At 44.8% G+C, this 22,737-nt stretch overlaps 4 protein-coding genes across 4 annotated transcripts; 3 read left to right on the forward strand and 1 right to left on the reverse strand.

The window, feature by feature from the left end:
* The first annotated feature begins 2,552 nt into the window (after positions 1-2,552).
* LOC128719923 (cleavage stimulation factor subunit 2 tau variant-like) lies at positions 2,553-3,847 on the forward strand. Its single transcript, XM_053813566.1, has 3 exons — positions 2,553-2,607; positions 2,673-2,751; positions 2,824-3,847. Exons 1-3 carry the CDS (start codon positions 2,553-2,555, stop codon positions 3,845-3,847), a joined length of 1,158 nt encoding a protein of 385 aa, XP_053669541.1.
* Positions 3,848-5,559: 1,712 nt separating this feature from the next.
* LOC128718662 (glutactin-like) lies at positions 5,560-8,078 on the reverse strand. Its single transcript, XM_053812282.1, has 5 exons — positions 7,854-8,078; positions 7,625-7,777; positions 6,658-7,548; positions 6,260-6,596; positions 5,560-5,675 (listed from the first exon to the last, which is right to left on the reverse strand). Exons 1-5 carry the CDS (start codon positions 8,076-8,078, stop codon positions 5,560-5,562), a joined length of 1,722 nt encoding a protein of 573 aa, XP_053668257.1.
* Positions 8,079-10,971: 2,893 nt separating this feature from the next.
* Positions 10,972-17,635, forward strand: LOC128718663 (uncharacterized). The gene is given in 12 exon segments (XM_053812284.1): positions 10,972-11,325; positions 11,407-11,928; positions 12,035-12,412; positions 12,486-12,819; positions 12,901-13,073; positions 14,784-14,791; positions 15,326-15,444; positions 15,447-15,850; positions 16,018-16,533; positions 16,610-16,984; positions 17,057-17,384; positions 17,454-17,635. Coding segments are annotated over 12 exon segments (3,693 nt in total).
* A 586-nt stretch (positions 17,636-18,221) lies between these two features.
* On the forward strand, positions 18,222-20,386 carry LOC128708637 (GPI mannosyltransferase 4). The gene is made up of 3 exons (XM_053803617.1): positions 18,222-18,366; positions 18,437-19,376; positions 19,444-20,386. Exons 1-3 carry the CDS (start codon positions 18,222-18,224, stop codon positions 20,384-20,386), a joined length of 2,028 nt encoding a protein of 675 aa, XP_053659592.1.
* Positions 20,387-22,737: the final 2,351 nt, after the last annotated feature.

Below are 22,737 nucleotides of genomic sequence, written 5' to 3' on the forward strand. Positions count from 1 at the left end.
CCGGTCAACAACTAAACCGGACTCTTGAGACGGAGGATTAAGAGGAAAATTCCATCAGCCGGTGGAAAAGGTGAGAAAATGAGCGCATTGTAAATCGGATACAACAAACCAAACGTCGAAAAAACGAATTAACAAAAAAATGCACACACACCACAAAAGGACTCCAATCCGATGGGAGCCGATGGGTTCCACCGCAAACAGAAAAAAAATCCCTCGAAGGGAAAGAATCAACAAATTAACTTCCGCACAATGGGCCCGGTCGGCAAGGACAACAAGCTGGAGGTAAAGAATCCATCACTTGACAAACTTCCCAGTTCCGCGGGCTCAAGTGGCGACAGCGTCACAGCGTCTTAATTGCAAGGCGAAAGCAGGAAGTCCCACGGACTTGTGTGTGGCCACAGAAACAGTCGGCGAACTCCGGCCGGTGGAGTAACGAACCGTACCAACCGAACAATATTGGAAAAAGGGGGAAAAGGGCAAAAGTATTAACAAAAAAAAAACAATACCACACACAATTGCTAGCGGGCGAAATGAGAGACGGGTTTTTCCGTTCACTTCCGCAAAGATTTTAATCGTACGCCGAGTGGATGGAAAAAAAGTGCACAAGGGTTCGCCGCTGTAATGTTCCGCGTCCCTTTTTTTTGTTGAAGAAGTGCGTGCTTGAGTCCACGCTGCATCGATAGCACTCGGGCTGGCGGTGTCGCAGGAAATTCCGGGACCCTTAGCCCTCCGACGACGCGGCTTCACTCGAGCGCGCGGGATCAAGTGGCTGTTCAGGCAAAATCGATTGCACTATTTTGCATTCGGTGTAGAGTTCACGCTCATTTCTCGCTTTGCAATCGATCCCAGGAGCCCGTTGCTATCCAGACCGGTGCAACCAAGCCATGGATAAGTTTCCCGAGCACCATTTCTGGCGGCCGGAACATTGACAACTCGGACTAACTATACCACTCGAGGGTTGTAAATGTTGGAGAGTAACTCAAGGGAAGCTAAAAGTGTAACTACAGTTTTTAACTTTAATGATCACAATATCTCCAGCAGCGTTTTTAAGTGTAAATGAAAAGTAGTTTTCGTTAATGGTTCAGAGAACGAGTTTTGTTTAGTATCCGCTTGTTTTAATTTCCTTGTCTTCTTTTTTGTTGCCATTTACTGATCTTTTCTAATCTCTTATTTTCTTTTGTATTGTTTTATGTTTCTTTTGTTTTGTGCTTTGTTTCTTTTGTTATCTTATTTTACCTTCTCTCACTTTCGTTTCTTCTCTTTTATTAATTTTTATGTCTTCTACTAGTTCTTTTATGATTGTTTTGCATTATAATAAATATGTTGTATGCATTCTTTTTTATTATGTTAGAAAAATAAACGAATTGTTTAAAATCAATTTATTGAAAACAGTAGGAAATTAATCATAATACGTACGGAAATAAAATAAATGGTGAAATACTATTAGATTGTAATGAAAAAAACATAATTTTTTCCCTTAAATTATCAGTAGTAGTATCAATTAATGTAAAAATACTTGAATCATACCATTTCAAAAGCACCATAATATAATTTAATTGCCAATATTCAATTTTGATTCCGCCCATCGCTACTGGAATTAAGCGTTTAAGGAAAAATGTGGGAAAATGATTGCCGTACAACCTGAACCGGCGGATGGGCTTATACAACGTAACCCGACCAAAAGACATTCCATGCTCAAACCAACATGGGAAGGTGCGTGTATGGTAGGACAGGAGATCGTGGTCCACAAGTTGAAGATCAAATTTCGTACGGGTTCGCAGGACCCTGATGCACTGCAGGCAATCCAGGCCCCGGTGGCTTAACTTGGGGTTGGTGTGAAAAAAAAAGGATTGAGGGCAATGCGTGGCTGATCCCTGGGGTGTACGTTTTGTGAGGTTTAATTGACCACTTTTCTCCCTAATACCCTTATCAGTATGGGGTTCTGCATGCTGCTGTGACATCCGGTTGCTGCAAACGAACGTCCGGCACCTACGGTATTCTCGTACGAGCAGCAACCTTGAAAAAGAATAAGCAATGTGGCAAAGGCATGGGATTGAGATGAAGCTGTAAACAGAGTACAGTGTAGAGTGTATTGACAAATTTTTAATATAATCAAAAAAAACCTTTTAAAAAAATACCTAATTATATAGATCTATATATAAATCAATGAATTTACAAATAAATGAGCCAATTATCATTAATTTTGTCAACCAAAATTATCCTCACACTAAAATAAATTCTTCATCGCCATTTTCACCTACAAACTTCAATCAGTAACGCTCAGTTTGAAATACCACACCATCGAACACCGTTTCGTCGTTTATGGACGCTTCCGTCAACGTGCGCTCTGGCGCGGCGAAACTCGGGGCGAAATCGTATGCAAGGCGAAACATTGATGCAGCTGTCACAACACAACGAACACAGCCCGGTCGCGCTGTGAAGGTTTTGTTTACATCCCCGTTTGTGTACAAAAATCCTCTTAAAAATTGCTAATTTTCATTTACAAAAAGTGAATAAACTAGTTTTTAATAAAACAAACAACACACATCAAAATGGTGGACCGGCACGATCAAACGTTGATGGACAAATCGATGCGATCGGTTTTCGGTACGTGGTTTAGAGCGTAACGCATTGCAATTTCTAATCCCAACAATGTTTTTCCCCATTTCTAGTTGGAAACATTCCGTACGAAGCGACAGAAGAAAAGCTTAAAGATATATTCTGTGAAGTCGGACCAGTCCTTTCGCTGAAGTGAGTATTTATCATTTATGTGGGTATTCTTCGCCACCCTCCAGTAACCAACCACTGCATCTTTGCCACTAGATTGGTATTCGACCGCGAGAGCGGCAAACCGAAAGGATATGGATTCTGCGAGTACAAAGACCAGGAAACAGCGCTCAGCGCAATGCGCAATCTTAACGGCTACGAATTTGGTGGCCGTGCCCTGCGCGTGGACAATGCCTGTACGGAAAAATCGCGCATGGAAATGGCTGCCCTGCTGCAGGGACCACAGGTGGAAAATCCTTACGGCGATGAATGTGACCCGTCCGATGCGCCCGATTTGATTGCGAAAGCCGTCACAGGTCTGCAGCCGGACCAGATGTACGAGCTGATGCGGCAGGCTAAGGCATGCGTACAGAACGATCCGGAGGAGGCGCGGAACATGCTGCTGGAAAATCCGCAACTCACGTACGCACTGCTCCAGTCGGCTGTCGTGATGCGGATTGTCGATGCGCACACGGCACTTTCATTTTTACACGCCCGCCACACAATGCCACCAGTGCTGAGCGAAGATCCGTTGAGTGTTTTGCCCGGGCACGAACCGGTACGCGCACCGTTCGTTCCCGATGGGCACGGTGGACCAATGCAGGGTGCGACGTTTCACGACAGTGACGAACGCCATTTGTTAAACGATCGTGCACCGCACGCGATGGACATGGATTTACGTATGATGGATCCATTCATGGGAGGGCATCGGGTACCCGAGTTGGTACAGGGGAACATTCCCGAGTCGAGCTTCGTACCGATCGATATACGACCGCAGCGTCCGGTCGATCCACGGTTGCTAAAAGATCCACGTTTGGAGGCCGCATCATCTGCAGCGGTTGGATTGGGCTCGATGGGTAACAAACCGATTCCACCGCCAGCATCGTTAGATCATCCGACAGTGCCCGACCAAGGGTCGAAATCGAAAGCAGGTTCAAACGATGCATCGGATCAAGAAAAGGCCGCACTAATAATGCAAGTACTGCAACTCTCCGACGAACAGATCGCTCTGCTGCCACAAGACCAACGCGCTAGCATTCTCGTGCTAAAGGAACAAATTTCACGAAATGCACCAAAATAGGTATAAATTAGAAGGGAAAATCAGGATGTTACAATTTCGTACTAAATAAATCAATATTATGGAATTGACACGAATTTTAATTCCCTACACTCAGGATTCCAACATGGAAGTGTATTTATGAGTAATATTTTATTCAACCATCCAAAAACTGCTGCACATGCTGTAATGGAGAGCAAGGTTCATTAAAAAATAACAAACCAAAACGGCACAATAAGCACCATTCGACTTCCTTCTTTACAACCCGTCAAGAACACAATCGGCGTCGATTGATTTTTCTCCTCACAAAACCACAAAGCATCCATTCAAATCAGATACATGCCGAGAAGAGGGTCGCGTCCACCGAACTTTCGCCTCAATCAAGCTCTTCCTCCTCGACGGTACAGAACAGAATGAAAAAAAAAATCGCCAAATTTACCTGCCCATTTTTCACACACACGCACAAATGCTCCCTATTCACATCCGGAACTGTTGGCGATCCCTTTACAATGGTAGTTGACAGCAGCTCAACATTCATTTGAATGGGATAATGCAGGAGTGAAAGAAAAAGCGTCCTTCGAGGCACAACTGAATTGTAACTCGGACCGGACGAAACGGAAACCCGGCCCGGTAATAATTCCCTGTGAACGCAAAACAAGGAGAGATGAAAAATAAACTTCATTTCTGATAATACAACATCTTTGAACCATTGTAAAAGCGCGGCAAAGAATACAGAAAAACCGCCCACTCGATGTGTCACCGGAGAATCACAAAATAATGAGAAGAATGGTGACGATTATTGAGGAATCGAATCCCCAACAGTCTTTCTGTCGCACACGGCTGCGGACCAGCGCCCCTACGACGCAAACCGTTTAGCCCCGGCGTATATGGGAAGGTGACCTGAAACTGCTGGTGACAAATACACCCGCGTGCTTTAAAAAGGTGTCAAATGCAAGTTCCCCTTAGATGGAAAACCACAAAAACAGTTACACCGCCCATTTCCGGTACAGCATCCGTTCGATGTTGTGTATGCAGCAATGTTGCAGCAGAACGCATGCAAAATGTGTCACTGTGCTTAACGAGGGACCTTCCGCCATTTGGGCTTACACATTAATTTAGTGTAGCAAAAATTAAACTCTATACTCTCATTAGTTCACCATTCGAACCGTTCTTTGTGGTGGGAAAACGTTACTCGGTCACTAACACACGTAGGGTAAATACCCGTTTGACCCGTACTGTTCTTTCGCCCTGGGTACCGCAACCGGCAAATTTGTGCGCACAAAACTACTTCCTAGTTATTATTTCCTGCCTTTCCCCGAGTCCCGGTTACCATTATCCATTTTTCAGGCTACACAATGAATGTTTTCTTGGTGTTATCTATTCTACAGAATTTTCCCTACACCAATGCCTATCGGCTATGGACGATACGCTACTTCCCACGTCCACACACAATCGATGCTTGCTTCCTCTTTCATCGGAACAATAGGATTACATTCTACACTTTCACACCTTTTGAGTCTATTCTTGGCGTGAGGCGACGAAGCGGCATTGTTGTTTTCGGGCAGGTATTTTCTTTTTGTGTTTTACCATCAATTATACGCTTTTATTCATAACATTTTGTTCCACATTTTTACCTCCGAAATAAGGCAAGTAACCTACCTTTTAACCCTGGCTTTTTGTTGTGATGAATGTTTGTCTCTGTGCGTTGCTTATTTTGCCTTAATCTTACAGTTAAACTACGCCGCCTCCTTGATGCGTCGCCGTTTCTCATCACTTGCTGCTGTAAACTCTTCGTAAAAATTGTCTCCAACGCTCTGCGGATCATTTATGTGTAAGTACGGTCCGGCGTAATCTGTGAACAAAAGGTAGATTATAATTAGTTACTGCAGCTTCTAAACACTACAACGACCAAACTGGTAATTGAAATCAGGACCAATAACCATATCGGAATGGCCAAATAACAAAAGCGTTTCAAGAACACTCGGCTCAAGACTGAGACTCAAGACTCAAGACTTTCTACGATCCTCGGCTGGATTTAATATTCAACAGTTCAAGGACTTGACGAACTCGCTGGGCTTCTCTACGCCTCATACCGAATGAGTAGCTCACGAACACCTTCCTGGTAAATCATGAAACCCACCCTGGCAACCGTCAGGATCACCAAACATCTCAGCTAGGCTCTTGGTTTATTCTCCTTGTCCATACGCCTTGCTGCCCGAAAACCACTAGGGAGTGCGTTGGCGTCCTCCGAGTCAGCATAGCGTCGTCCATGATCCGTCAACTGATACATTGCCATTCAAGCGATGGCAATCAAGTACTTAATCTTCGTCTCATTGATCCTACTTTGATCCGTTCCTATTTTCACAACGCCCGATCGATTTGGAATTTGCTCTATTCTGGCCGTTCTAGTGTAAAAAGATCATCATTTCTACTCACGTTGCATTGAATTCCACTGAACAGTTAACTGTTCCGATCTTGGAATCCCGTCCGCTGCAAACGAAGTCCACAGATCCACCATCAGCTTTGCCATGGCAGTGTCCTTCTCGTTCAACTTGTCCGGATGTCCCGGTGGGTATGGGAACAGATACAGCTTATCGTTTGAATGATGAACACCACCATCGAACGGATAGTGCGAAGTGTCACTACCGTACCCAAACCGTGTATGTTCGCCGACATAATCGAACGAATACAGGAATGTTCCGTTCCGGTTCACTCTAGCGTTTGCCTGCGCTTCACGTAACAATGGCGCTTTAATCAATATGGTTCCTGCCAACTGCAAATTGAAAAAAAAAATTAAACCTGTGTTCAGTAAATTGTTACAGTTACCGACTTACATCAATCAATCCATCCGCCATCTCACCAAAGTCACCACTTTCTAGCTCCTTTCCGGTGAACAACGAACGCATCTCGTACCCACCGAGTGCGCCGGTAGGATCGCGCGCCCCCAGAAATTTGTTCACCTCATCCACCAGATAATATTTCACGAAATTCGGATCATCCAGCTGTCCGGTGCGCTTGAAATGATCGTACACGGAGGTCAACAGAAACGTGCCTTCGTGCTTCGTTACGCCAGCCATCATTGGAATGTTCTTCCTTATCTTGCCCTGCTTCATACACTCCCAAGGAGTCTGTGGTAAAAATCCGTTACGCCCGTCCGTAACAAGCCGATTGCCACCGACATGATCTAACCCTTGCGAAAAGCTTCTCTGCTGCTTCGCCTCTATAAAACCGCGCAGAAGCTCCCAAACGTCCACCTTCTGAAGAAACTGTTCTATCTCCTCGTCGTCGCCGTAACCGGCATTGAACGCGATATGTCTCGCACTGTCCTCCGGGTTTGTGTCCCACACCCACGGCGAGGCGGATCCGGCCGACTGCAGTATCACTTTGTGGAACAGTCCATCCGCAACTTTGGGACTGTACATAAGCGCCGAAATGGCGGCCGCACCAGCCGATTGTCCGAACAGCGTAACATTGTTCGGATTGCCCCCGAACCGCTCGATGTGCTCCTGTACCCATTCCAGGGCAAGCGTCAGATCCATGAGGCCCATATTTCCCGAAATGTCCTGCGAGTTGGTCGCAAGAAACCCGAGCGGCCCGAGCCGATACTGAACCGTTACAAGCACAACATCGCGCACCATCAGATACTCGGCCGTTTGATTTTTGGCACTGCCCTCATGGAATCCTCCGCCGTGAATGAAAACCATCACGGGTCTTCTATCTACCAGCTGTAAAGTAACAAATAAAACAAATTAATTGTCTTTCTGCAACGATACGACATTGTTCCTGCCGTAGCGCACATACATCTGAGCTGTAGATCGACAAAGTCAAACAATCTTCCACATCCGGCGCAAACGCTTTCCCGGTAAATTGCGAAATGAGCTTCATCTGCGGACAAGGCATACCGTGGCGGGTGGCATCTTTCACTCCCTGCCATGGGGCCACTCTTTTCGGAGGCTGCCAAAAAGCAAAAAGGAATAAACATTATTTCATTCACCACCGAACTATCGCACACGTCTCACCATAAACTTACCTTGAACCGATTCGCACCGCCCGTGGATTGTGCGTAATGTACGCCCAAGAACTGGTAGAACTTGCGCCCTGTCCAAGCGCCAGTGCCAGTGATGCCTCGCAACGCTCCTAAATCGGTGAGATTTACGATCGGCGAACTGTTCTCCTCACTCGCTTGGCTACCAGCCATGACGAACAGCAAATGGCTAAGTACTACAGAAACGGTAAAACACCAAAGATAAGCCATTACATAAATTATTTCTTTCCGTCCTCCTTGAAGCAAGGAATTCGAAAATACAGCACGCTCACGCGATCCGTACCGACACCGGAACAGAACGAAACTGAAGATCAACCGTATGGAAAGTAGATCACCGATTTTGGAGAGCAGGTTTTCGAAGCTATTAGACTGAATATATTGAGATGCACGGTATGCACTTTGTTCCGCTTGTGTTTATGCTGACCGCTGACGACGGTACCAACAGCTGATGAGAACCGGTTTTATCACAGAGATTGTGGATGCTTATCTGAATTCTCGGATACGGGGGATACGATGGGGTGCGCAACAGTTTTATTGACACAGTGAAGCAACACTGGACAAGCGGGTTGACGGCTTAAGATTGTTTTTATTTACAATTAATTTGAATTTTGAATTTTGGGCGGGAGTTTTGAACAACGAAGTCTAGAAAATTATTCGAAAAAATATTGAAAGTAATAACTTCGTACAAGAAACTCATAGAAAAAACTGTTTTCTTTATAACTCATGGAATGCTGTAAAAATTCCCCATAAAACACAGCGCAAGGCCATGCTTATAAAAAACATTGTTAGTCGACTGCGAAAATCTTCATGAACTTCAAGAATCTTCAAACTGAGGAAAACACCGAGGAATAGTGCTGAACACCAATGGTAAATTTTGAAAATCTCCTATATAAACTGTGAAAATGCCTGAAAACTATACAAAGAAACTCACTTAGAAATCCAATGAAAAAACTTTATGAAAATATGCTGTACAATCATAGGGAAACTGGACTGAAAAGTGAGAAACGCTTCTATAAAAACTGTTTGTAATACCACTAAAAAATCCGGTGTCGATTCGGGATCATGCTCCAGTATTGATCGTCTAGTCGAATCTGGATTCAACATCGGAATCCACTTCGGAGTAGTCAGAAGTCAATCCCGGTGACAACTCCGGAGTTATCCGAAGTCAAACCCGAAGCATTCTGGAATCAACTCCGGAGCAAGCCTTAGTCAAATCGGGAGTCGACTCCAGAGTAATTCGGAAATCTATTAATAAAGGAGTCGAATTAATTATTAAATCCCGAAGTCTAAGTCCCGGAATTAAAAGCGGAGTCAGCTGGAGATGAATCAGAAGAAAACTCAAGAATATTCCTTGGCACAGGAATGGCACTCCCAATTTGCTTGAAGTTAAATCCAACTATGAAATGTTCACTCGATCACATCAATTCCTTGGTTTCGCGGATGACATCGACATGATCGGACGGACATGAACGTGGAGCCTTAAGGATTGGTTCGAGTATCAATGCGACGAAAACAAAGTTGCCTGCTTGCCAGTGGCTCTGACCATGATAGAGCCCATCAGTTGACGGTGGTGATCTTGAGGTTGTAGAGGAAGTAGGAAGATCGATACTTCGGATAACAACCAAAGCAACGAAATCCGGAGATGCATTATGATGGGGAATTGACTATGGACTCCACAAACTCCTGCGATCTAGAAGAATAGACACGAAATGCAACATGTATCGTGATACGACCGGTCGTCCTCTACGAGTCATGAGTCTCGGACTATACGGGTCAGAGGACGCAAACGCACTAGCCATTTTCGAACGGCGGGTGCTACGGACTATATTTGGCGGAATTTGTGAGCAGTTCGGGTGGAGAAAGAGAATACCAGTGGGTAAAATTGTAGGCAAACGGGACAAACGGGTGCATACAATTTTGCCCTCTGGGATGAACCTAGCTCGCTGAGCTGTGCTGGCGGGGCATCCTGACCAAGGTGGCCAAGGCCGGAAGAATTCGATGGCTGGGCCACGTGATGAGAATGCCGAACTCTCATCTCTCAAGAATGCCGAATGACTGAATGCGGAGCTGAGGAACTTTCCGAAACTTGGTTAATGTGGATGAATCCGGTGTCTACTCCGGATTTTACTGAGGATCAATCCGGTGCCGCCTACGGATTCACCATCGCAACACGCTATGATGCTTTAAATACTAGGGCCTGTCCCGGAGTCGACTCCAGCTTGCTCCATCGATCGACAAACCGTAAGTTATTACCGGCGAAGAGAACCCTCGACAATAAAGTAAAGCCTCACTCAGTGGCTAACTAATCTATGAAACAATTCCAACAGTTGGATACATCCGGTAGAAGCGATTGCAAAAGTTATATAACAGTGATTCAGCCGATGGGAACAACACAAAAACATCATTCATGCAAACACAATACAATTCGCACAACCTCTGCAAATCCCTGGAGAAGTGAGAGAGATCGTTCAATATAAATAAAACACACAAAAAACAAACATACAACATGACCAAAGATGCCCATATTGCCATAACTCTTGCGCCAAACAGGTTTTTTGCCAAAAAAAAACAAAACAAGACTTTCAAATCTGTTCCAAAATAACACAACGATTCGACGATCAACTACGCCCAGTCGCACCTTCGGCGCGGACAGCGAGCGAGCGATGTGGTTTTAATCGAAAGTAAATAATTCACTTCAAATAGGTAACTTTTCGGGCAGCTGCACCAATAATTGTTCTAGTGTAATCAGGTGCAACTATCGCTAGATTCGAAGGTGAAGTCACGTGGATTGACAAATTGTATTCGACCGTAGCCAATTTGCCAATCGTTCATCAATTTGATTGATTGTTATCTACCGTTTAACTATCGTAACGCGTGAATTTATTTGACAACGGGTGGTATTGCGGCCCGGTACAATGTTCCGCCCCATGTTTGCCATTATCCCCCCTCACACGCACACACACAGGGCCCGCTTATCCAATTCTTATCATGTTTTTTATCGTCCAAAAGGGGCCCATTTATTGCACCCGTACAACGGTCATCGGCACATCGGCCTCGGGTTTCCTGTGTGCGAGAGCAACCGCGTTCGCCAGTCATTAGCGAGATGTCGTTCGTGTCGGTTTTACGACCGGCCGTGCTTGCCGTGCTGTATCTCGCTGCAGCTTCCAATGGAATTACGGTGCGCATTCAGGGTCTCGGTGAAGTGATGGGATCGGAAACGGTTACCGCCCGTACGGAGCAGCTGGTGTATCGGTTTTTTAACATCCCGTACGCAGAGTCACCGGTCGGTGCGAGACGCTTCAGAGCACCGGTCCCGATCGCTTCGTGGAGCGCGGTAAAGGATGTGTCCAACCCCGGCCGACCCTGTCCACAGCTCGGTATTACCGATCAGCTCAACCCTGGCGAAATTACACCAGCAGTCGAAGACTGTCTCTCGCTATCGATCTACACGAAAAATGTAAGTCACGATGAGCGCTTGATAAGCCCCTTATAACAGAAATGGCTCCAATCTGGTCTTTGTTTCAACGGTAAACAATAGGTGACGGCGAAATACCCCGTAATGGTGTACATTCATGGTGGATCGTTTTCGCTTGGCCGTGCCTCCGACCATCCTCCAAACTATCTGCTCGAGCGCGATGTCATCCTGGTGGCGATACAGTACAGGCTCGGTGCACTCGGGTTCCTCTCCACGATGAGTGCCAACATACCGGGCAATGCCGCCATGCTGGATATCGTTATGGCACTCAAGTTCGTGCAGGACCACATCGGTGACTTTGGCGGTGATCCGCAGCGTGTTACCGTGTTTGGACAGTCGGCCGGTGCGGCAGCTACTAGCGCCCTACTGTACAGCCCGCTAGTGCCACCGTCCTACTTTTCCCAGGTGATCCTACAGTCGGGTGGATCTACCGGGTCCTGGGCGATCGATCCGAATCCGGTCGACAATGCGAAAGAAATTGCCAAATACGCCGGGTGTGATATAGTGCGACCGATAGAGGATGTGGAAAGGTGCCTCCAAGAATTGCCGGTAGTCACTTTGATCAGAGCGCTCGACATGCATTCGGTAAGTATCGCTTAGTTCGAACATTGAGGTGGCCCCCGGTGCCGATACAGAAGAAGATAGTTCAAATGTTGAACATATTGTACTAACATGTCTAACCATCCTGCAGCAAGAGAGAATGGCGAATCAAGGCGTTAACAATATTGGAGGCTGCGGCATGGTTGTTGGTGGACCGTCCGGGTTTTTGCCCGCAGATCCTATCCATGCGATACGTCTCGGACAAGTGCGCAAGGATGTCCGTATGATGGCCGGCGCCACAAAGCACGACGGATCATTCATGATGACCGGCCTGTACGATATGTTGGCCGCGGTGGAACTGATCAACAATAACCAATTCAACCAGTACGATCTAATCGACACAGCTAACCGTGTGTTCGGCATTGACGAGCACAGCGGATCGTTGGCTGGTTACGAAATTGAAGCGCTGTTCACTGAGCAGCAGCTTAAGAGTGGCAACTTCTCCCAACTTATGGCGGGTCTGATAGATGCAAGTATACGATCCCCTTCGCAACCTGTTCGCTATATGCTCACGAAGTGCTTTTCTTCGCCTTTTCCCCCAGATCGCTGGCACTCTCGTGATCAAAGGTCCTGTGTTGCGAGATGTACAAACCAACGCGAGATATAGCGAGAAGGAAACGTACCTATATTCGTTCGACTATCAGGGTCAGCATACGCGCTTTGGTTACGGGGCCAGTACCTCGCACTATCCGTTCCGAGGTGGAGCTCACCATTCGGACGATAACATGTACCTGTTCCCGTATCCCCCGGAAGTTACCAATTTTAACACCGCCGATACGCGGATGTCCGAAATAATGGTGGATCTTTGGACCTCGTTTGCAATTGATGGTGTGCCAAAATCGTCCAAAGGGGTACCAACGTGGCCCAGAGTGAACGGTAAGAAGATTTAGATTGCTGATTGTACCCTTAAATTACCCTTTGATCGTTATCGCTTATCATGGCTTTTGCTTCGATTAGGTCCAACTGGCCCATACCTGCACATCAACGAACCGTTTTCCATCGGAAGCAACTTCTACGAGAAGTATGCGGTCAGTGCACATGAAAGTTCGGCGGCATACACTTTTAAACAACTGTCGGCTACGTTCGTAGTGGCCCTTGTAATGGCGCTGTCCGCTGTTTCAATCAACTACGCATCATCCTAAAATTCAAACCGGATGATACAATATTGCTACAACACTATAATACATTATGCAACGCGAAATGTATGCGTGCTTGTATCATTCTAATAACATTTCGATTGATGTTACAATAAATTTACTATAAAAAAAACTTAAAAGCAAACTTAAACAAAGTGCCAGTATAGTCAACCGACGTATATGAAAGCAATAATCAGATAAAAGCTAAAATGATTAATAAAAATATTATCTCAAAGTTCATCCGTTGTTTTGGTAGTTTTAGAATGTACAAAACAAACGAAAATATAAATCTATTGCTGCGTAAGCATGATTCATATGTGTTTTTCTTATTAAAATAAAGATACGGAATGTATTTCAAGAAATAGAAACAACGTATCTGAGATAGACCGAGTCTTCAACGACTTCATTCGCCTCAGATAACGTAGGGCAACTAGCGCCATCTATCCGTCGAACTTCGAAGTAATCGAATTGCAAACCAGTCAGTCGACATCGACGGCGTAGCTAAGCTGGAGCCCCTAGCACAACACCCCAACATGTGAAAAGCAACTGCTATTAGCAATACCAGAAGAGTCGTAAATAAACGGTTAAGTTATACCTACTTAAGCGAGATCGACACCTGTGTCTCAAACAAGCCTCAGTGCGGGATCTGATACAGGCATAAGACCAACATAATGTGAAAACATTGCTACACGATCCTCCACCTGTATTCTATCGCTAGTCATTTCGTGAGTATCTTGGCCCAATATACTAAAAATTGATATATAAATATCTTCTCCCATTCATCCCATAGAAAGCTAGAAGATGTCGGACCCACTACTTCCCACTATTGAACCAACTGGAACAGCAAGACCCAGCCTACTACTTCGTAGACATTCTAAAAGGATTCTAATAGGATTTCCAAAAGCTGAGCTCAAATTCCCACGAAACACACTGGGTTCTACTGAACCTACCCTAAAGCGGTCCGGCCAAATCACCTACAATCAAGTAAAAGTAAATTAATTATCAAACATTATCAACCATGATTGATTGTGATAACGCAACGTGACGTCACTACGAAATCCCTTCACAATTCGAGATACGAGAATGAGCTTTGAACTTTTGATTCATCAAAACTGAACTATTATCGCCTATGATTAAAGTGAATGCCATTCTGCTAATAGATGATTATTTTTGGTTTTTTCTTGTAACTTACTCATCTAGAGAACAATTCCTATGCTAAAATCTATATAACCATTATTATGTTGGAAGAATAGAAATTTGCTTATAAGTATTCACAGCCCCGTATCATTATTTGCTGCTATATAGCGTTTGTGATTCACACACTACCAAAAGATAACGATACAGGGCTTTCAAGTTTCAGCGGTAAAAGAGTTCTTTTCTGGAGTTGAAGAATTCGATTCCGATAGTATCAAATATTCAACGGATCTTTGAACAACCTTTACCAACCGAGAATCCGATTCCGATACTCCCATCAGACTTTCAAGAAGGAATTCTATTCTTCATCAAATGTTCAACGGAGCTTCGGACAAGGTCTACGATTACTAGCGCACCTAAAGCTAACAACATTAACCTGTCCTCACCACTGTTGGTATTGTTGATACGGAGATGATCATTAACCATTCTAATACACACACAATCTTCTTACATTCTCTCCAGGACCGTTTAATCCTAATTTCACATTATTCAACCTTCCCGAACAAAAAGAATACTTAGTAAATGAGTTTACTAACAGAGTTGAGAAGGCCAGAGTAAGCAATAGAGGCCTTCTAGTGAAAATATCTCTTATATCGACATATGCTTTTTAAATTTAAGTTACAAAATGGAATGAGTTTTTGTACACTTATTCTACTTAACCCAAGTATAAATTAATACAGAGCAATCCAATACACGTATGTTTCACGTAATTTACGTCATTCATAATGACTCTGACCAGACATGTTACTTTCCTGCTCCACTGTGTCCAACCATCATTGAAATCATAGCAAAACATACATAAAATTGATGTTCTGTTAGATTGATTGGCATTTGGCTGGATACGTTATCGTTCTTGGCACGCTTTTTTCTCCAACTGGTTGGTTCAGTAAAATTCCTCCCGCAGAGATAGCACCCCGATACGAGCGGGATACGGTACATATAATGTCGCAAACTCCTCCGAAAAGGAGAAACAAAAACATCACACCGCGATATCATTGTTGTACTCTATCTATCATTTTTTCGATATGATTCGTCATCTTAACGTCACCCAGTGTGGTAGAAGATTTTGTCAAGTGCCTCATTGCCAGCCACTACACCAAGGGTACCGTCGGGGAGGTTATAAAAGGATCGACCACAGCCGGCCCATTGAGTAGTTGTCAATTACCTGGTACGCGAGGTACGCAATCCCGGGATCGAGCGAAACACAGCTTGCAGTTCCAATGCACGTTCAGTGGATTTCTATCGGTTTGTTATCAGTGTGTCTGGTGCTACTGTACGGTGATCGTGTTAGCGGTCAACAGAACTCACCAATCGTGGTGATTGATGGGCTCGGCACGGTACAAGGAACGCGAGGCCGTACGGCTTGGACCGATCGTGAAATTTACAAGTTTTACAACATCCGCTATGCGGAAGCACCCATTGCGCAGCAGCGGTTTCGCAACCCATTGCCTGTGAGACCGTGGAGTGGAGTGTACAATGCCATTTACCCCGGGAAACCATGTCCGCAGCTAGGGTTGAACAGTACCAGTGATTCGTCAGCGGAAGATTGTCTCACACTCTCGGTGTACACCCAAAATGTAAGCTATAAATGCTCCAAGGATCATGAGGATCATGCCTTCCTGTACGCTTCGTAAGGACAATTTTGCAATCATAAGGAGCGCTAAGTGATCAAGAATTGAGCGACTCGAGTACTCCATTAGTAGAAACTACTTACAAAAATTTACACAATACTATTTCTCACCAGCTAACAGCCAATCGTCCTGTTATGGTGTACATTCACGGAGGTGCTTTCGTTGTGGGGGCCGCTTCCCACTACGAACCGGACTACCTGCTCGAGAGGGACATCGTGCTAGTGTCGATACAGTATCGCCTCGGACCGTTGGGTTTCCTGTCGACCGGAACAGCAAACATTCCTGGCAACATGGCCATGCTGGACATGATCATGGCCCTCGAGTGGGTATCCAGCTATATACGGTTCTTCGGCGGTGACAGCACATCAGTCACCATTTTCGGCGAGTCCGCGGGTGGTGCAGCTGTTTCTGCACTGCTGTACAGTCCATCGGTTCGGGAAGATCTTTTCCACCGTGCCATCATACAGTCTGGATCGATTTTTTCTCCCTGGGCGACCTGCAAATCGCCCAGAGAAGGAGCACTTGATATTGCACGTCGCGTAAACTGTGATCGGCCGACCGAAACTATGGAGGATTGTTTGCGATCCGTGCCGGCACTTAAACTGATGGAAGCCTACGAAGAGCATAAAGTAAGATTAAACCGTACAATGTGTCGCTTATTGCATCGACCAAACTGCTCATCTTCTCTGTACATCCTTGAAATAGAATACGCAGTTCAACATTACCGGCTATCCGGACGTTTCCGGTGCGTGCATTGTAATAGGGGAAGCTTCACCGTTTATGCCAAAACATCCCAAAACACTGGCACGCACCGCTTTCCGGAATATTGAGCTGATGGCTGGAACTACCTCACAGGAGGGACTCATGTTTTGGGAAGGAGTATACCGATACGGACTTTCCTTCAAACCGGAAAACATTCAATCGTCCTGGGAGCTGCTGCAGCTTATCGATACAATTAACGAGCGGTTTGGAGCCAACTCTAACGATGGATCTCACACCTGGCATCAAATATTTAGCACCTTCCTCAGCTCTGAAATTGACCGTGCCAACTTCACAGAACTTCTGCCTGGATTGGTAGACGTATGTATTACCAAGACAAAATTCCCACTAGATGAGAGTTACAACGATATAATTTGATCGTTTCCATTGCAGATCTGTGGTAATCTCGCTATCAAAGCCCCAGTTCTGCAAGATGTAACACGTTTTGCGCATGCCAATGCGGGAAAGGTTTACTTGTACAGTTTCGACTACAGTGGCACACCGTCGATGTACAACTTTTCTACGGCAGATGGGTTCAACTATCCATACCGTAACAATTCTTTCCACGCGGAAGATCTTTTCTACCTTTTCCCGCTGGGACAGCGACTCGATCAACGTGATACGGAGATCGCTAAAACGATGGTCGATCTGTGGACTTCGTTCGCAATATACGGCCGTCCGATGGCAGGTGCATTAAAGCGTAACTGGAATTCTGTTTCTCGTAAGTTGTTTCAGCTGAATTTCCCATCAAACAAAGCAAATTGATTTTCTTCATCATTCACAATTTCAGATTTCCACGGACCCTATCTAAAAATCAACGAAGAGTGTGCGGAACTGCAAAACTATTTCAATGAATTCTCCGCCTCTACCGACAAGGCTAGGCATCAGCGGTCCACGGGTAGTTTGTTCCGGCTTTCGGCAGTAACTGTTGTTCTAGCACTAAGTTACAATATAATGAGACAATTTGTGTAATAAACTCGGTCCATTTAAAATAGAACTTATAATATGGAGGCCCTTACGTTGTGTATGTTTTTCACCTAGTTAAAATTTCATACAAATCACAGAAGATCTGACTTTGATTCTGATTCTGACTTACCAATTCAACTGCTCAGTTCTTCCAACTACACAGTTTTCCTTTCGTTCGATCCTTTCCATTAGCCACCGACGCGACGATATGTTTTCGATTGCTGTTGGTAAAAGAATACTGGAATGTAGATGTTTAACGATTCAACGCTGTTCATACTGCCACTGACCTATTTTTGGTTCATTTTTAGAGGTATTCCACCTTGTTTTTTGGTAAAAATTTACGTATCTTCTCCCTGCACACGCGTGGTGATAAACAAGCGGTTTGAAACGTTTTTTTTTTTCTTCACCTACATTTCCCAGAACAACAAACGTCAAATCGATTTGACAGTTCTGCTGACAGTTTACCGAAAAACGTAAACAAACACACCACCAGCGACATAAACAAAAGTTGTGGTCGCTTTTCCGCGGCGGCGATATTCCGCAATTTTACGGCATAACTTAAAATAGTAAAAGTTGTGATATCGATCTCATTATGCAATTTCAAACGATCAAGCCAAAGGATCCATCGTTAGTGTCTTATTTTATTCTATCGTTTCTGAGAATTGTGCTAGTGTTCGTACCGCAGCTTGGTTACATTCATCCGGACGAATTTTTTCAATCGGTGGAAGTCGCCGCAGGTAAAGTTAAACGTATGAATAATGTTTCGCCATACCATTCAACGATGGTTTTTTGTTTCCTCTTCCCTAGGAGATGAATATGGATTGGAGGTGACACGCACGTGGGAATTTAACACCACCTACCCCATACGCTCGATGGCCATTACATACTTCGGACTGAAAATTCCCTTTTCATTGCTACGTTTTGCGTCAATGTACACAACCTATTACCTCGGCATTAATTTGCGCGGTAGCTACGTGACGCTGGTATTTCCACGCTTGCTCATGGTGGCGCTATCGTTCGTGAACGACTGGAGCCTGTACCGGATTTGTCGTTCGTACGGTTTACAGTACCAGTTCCGGTTGCTTACACTAGCCAGCTCGTACGTGATGCTCGTGTACGCGACACACACCTTTTCGAACTCGATCGAAATGGCACTGTGTTCGCTGCTGCTGTACATCGTGAGCGATTGTATGATCCACTCCAACACGGTCATCTACCAGCGAGAGTTTCTCGAGGAAAAGTACCGCAAAGCACAGCGAACGGTCGAAAAGGTGCGCTTCTACAAGCTAAAAATGTCACTCCCATCCCATTCGCTTAACAAGTGCGTCCTGATGGCGACCCTGTGCGTTACGGGCGTGTTTAACCGGCCTACCTTCATACTGTTCGGTATGCCACTCGTATTCCACTGGATGCTGCGCGGAATGGGCACGAAAACGGTCTCGTTCACGGATTTCAATCTGCGCATTATGATCTTCGTGCTGTCCGCCATCCCATCGCTGATAGTGTTCATCGTCATCGATTCGATCTATTACGGATATTTGACGATGGCCGAAATTGAGCTGCAAGACATTGGCATTAACAACTTTGTCGTCACGCCGGTGAACTTTATCCGTTACAATATCATTTCGGAAAATACCGCCCAACATGGAGCACATCCGTTCTACACGCACGTCCTTGTGAACGTTCCGCTGCTGTACAACGTCCTCGGGTTGCTTGCCATATTTTCACTCCTTTTCATGATTTATCGGTGAGCTCGAAGATCGCTTCCATTTTCAGCTTCAGTTAAAATGATTCAGCTTCCATTTTTATTTCAGCTTTTCCACCAACGACTACACCAGCCTGCCACGTGCGCAATCCTTCGTTGGGTTAATGTTATCGGCAATATTTTTCCCCATCATAAGCCTCTCGCTGATAAACCATCAGGAGGCACGCTTTTTGATTCCGATTACCGTGCCATTGGTGCTGCTGCACGCACCCAAACTTCAGGTCGGACTATCTAGGAACTATCCGTTCAAGACGCCGACTCGGGTAAAGGACTTCCTGTACCACAATCTACTCTGTCCGGCCGTGAGCCCGAAGTATCTGCTAAAAATATGGTACACCGCCAACGTGATTCTTACGCTGTTTTATGGCTTCCTGCATCAGGGCGGTGTGTATCAGCTGGCGGAATATTTTAGCCGGCAAGTCGATGTACGCTCCTCGAACGTGCACATCCATCTCGTCACTAGCCACATCTACAGTGTGCCCCAGTGCTTTGTGGGACTTCCGAGCACCGAAACGTTGCTCATAAATCCCGACAATGGCCAGAAGTATCGTCGTACGAAACAATTTTTCCTGTACGAGTATGGTTCGCTCGATTTGGAGCACCTGTATCGTAAGCTGAAGCTGCTGATCGATGTCTGCGAGATGCGTTCGATCAGTGCCGACCAACGGTACCGACTGTATCTTGCCATTCCGTCCAGCCTGTCCGAGGGTTTGAACGACATCTTCCAGAACCGAACGGCAGCACTCATCAAACACAGCCAGGTGCGCGTGTTCTATCCGCACCTCTCAATCGAAGCAATGCCGAAAATGTTCGGCCAGCATCCGTGCGGCATCAATACGGACGTGGACGAACTGGACGATACCTGCCCGATTTACGCACTGGACGATGAGCAGAATCCGTTCAGTGTCGGCCGGCTGTTGAAGCAATTTTCCTCGGTAGCGCACCAGTTCGGACTGATCCTGTATCGGATCGAGGTGCGGCGCATCAAATAACAGCTACATTACCAACCGGCAACCCGTGACGGACGGGCCACCGCCTGGGTTTGGAGTGATACCCGAAGCTAGTCATGCTTTTTTCTCCCTCGTTACATTCGGGATCGCAGCTGAACACGCACACACGCCGCATGGCGGCGGCATAATACCATTGCAACATGTTTTCCAACGTTTTCACATCCCATTCCACACACTGGCAGAGTGTAATGCACCTTGTATTGCATGCGTACAAACGAGTTTACACAATAAACACATTATTTAATAAGCTTGCAAGCGTTTCGGTTGCAATTCGATATTTTACAACCGACGCGCGTATTTGTTCGTTTCATATTTTTCGATACTCTAGAAAGAAGAGACAGAAAGATTAATTAAAGATCGTTTATTACACCCACGAGGGAAAACGACGTGCAAAACATTCAATGAAAACCGAGCATAACTATCCTTCTTGTGGTCTAATATCGCTTAATCGACTTGAGGACGGCAGTAATGAAGTTGAATGGTGCTCGGCTCCAATTCCGAAATCAATTAAAATCGCTTTTCATCGTATTATTCCAACCGTTGTAGGTCTGAAAGTGAGAAAGAAAAAAAAACATTACACGTAGAGTGGTTTGATGTCCAGCCAACATCGTTACCTCTTACTTAACCGTGAAGGATAACGAAGCACATCGGATGTTAATGGCAAGCGGAGATAAAAACAGTGGCAAATGTAATAATCTCTTGACTATGATCTTAAAGCTGGTGTAAAGTAAGTTAAAAGATATCCAACAACTACTGTACACAACGTTCTCAAAATCAACTCGTTTTCAAAATTATTTTACACAAGTAAAAGTTAGCTTTCAAACACTAAACATAACACACTCGCAACGTTAGGATTTCAAAATAAAATGTTTATTTCTTACATTTTTTTGTTTTTCTCTTATTTGTTGGTTTGCTTTTTTATCTTTTCAATTTTCTCCTTTACCAGTTTTCCTTGTGTTTTTTTTTTTATTCTTTATCCCCCCCATTTATTTTGCCATTTGCTCACGGTACGCCAACACATTGTTTGTTACCGCGTGCCATTATTTCCCAACATAATTCATAATCTTTCCCTTTTTTACGTGCGCAGCCGACACCGGGTGATGATGGCTGGTGGTATTGGAACGGTAAAAACGAAGCAGTTTCACTGTTATCAACCCACCAAAAAACGCATACCGTTTCCCCCGTTCTCTGTTTGCTCATTGATATCTTTCACTCTTTCATTTAGCGTTTGCTTGCCGTACTACTGCTTTTCCTTGTCCTTTTCTCCCCGATTTTTACCCCACGTTGGCCTTCTTGTCGGCTCTACTACGGGGACATAAGTTAATGATTTTAATGTTGCTGCCGTTCATTTGAAACATTTTACGGTGCTGGGGATCCTGTGGTGCCCCCGTATGTGTGTGTGTGTGTCTGCTACAAGGTGTGTATGCACACAAACACTCCCATACACACACACACATCCTGTGCCAGAGCGAAATAAATTAATCTAAGTGTTTTTTTTTCCATTGGTTTTGCTTCTCTTTTGTATGTTTTGTTGTTACTTGTGTTGTGATTTGTTTGTGTAGTATAGTTGTTTGTTTTCTTCTTTCCTTTTGCTCTCTTTTAGATTCAATGCTTTACTTATGTACTCTCTTTCACTACGTGTACTTTCATTTAACGATTTTTTTACACACATTCTTTTTCACGTTTTTTCCCCATTTTCTCATGCTTTGAAATTTGAAATGTTTTCCCCATGCTTGGGAGGGAGAGCGACACTCACACCCACACGTTCGCTTCCATGCTACCATAGATTTGTTTCGTTCGAATTCGAATGATCGAAACGCTGCGATCAATCTATACTTAACGCACACTAGCGGCTCTACATTGCAGTGTGGCATGTGTGTCTACGGTAAGTTGAATATACCCGGCTAAATAAGAACGAAATAAAACACCACTTTAGGGGGGTTCTTTCCTTTTTTTTTTTTCTTTGCACGGTACTTTTGTTTTCTTCTCTGGTTTAAAAACGATGTTCAAAAGGCTTGCTTTCCATTACGCCACTAGTGTGTCCCATTTACAACACCATCCTGCCTTTATCTGCCTTGGTTTGACCGTGTGTATGTGAGTGTGTGTGTTGACATCATTCGTTATTACACCGTATTCCGTTACTGTGGGGGGATTGATGAAACCGGAACCATATTCTTATGAATGTTGGAGTTTTCCTTGAAAACATTTACAGCTTCCGTTTCTAGCTTCCCCTTTGTAGTACCCTGTGTTTATTCCATCTGTACTTGGTATTTGGGATTTCTTCAAAACAGTCACGCTTTTCTTGCTTCCCAGCAGTGAAATTAAATATACTG

The sequence above is a fragment of the Anopheles marshallii genome, chromosome 2, assembly GCF_943734725.1.
Source record: "Anopheles marshallii chromosome 2, idAnoMarsDA_429_01, whole genome shotgun sequence".
NCBI lineage: Eukaryota > Metazoa > Arthropoda > Insecta > Diptera > Culicidae > Anopheles > Anopheles marshallii.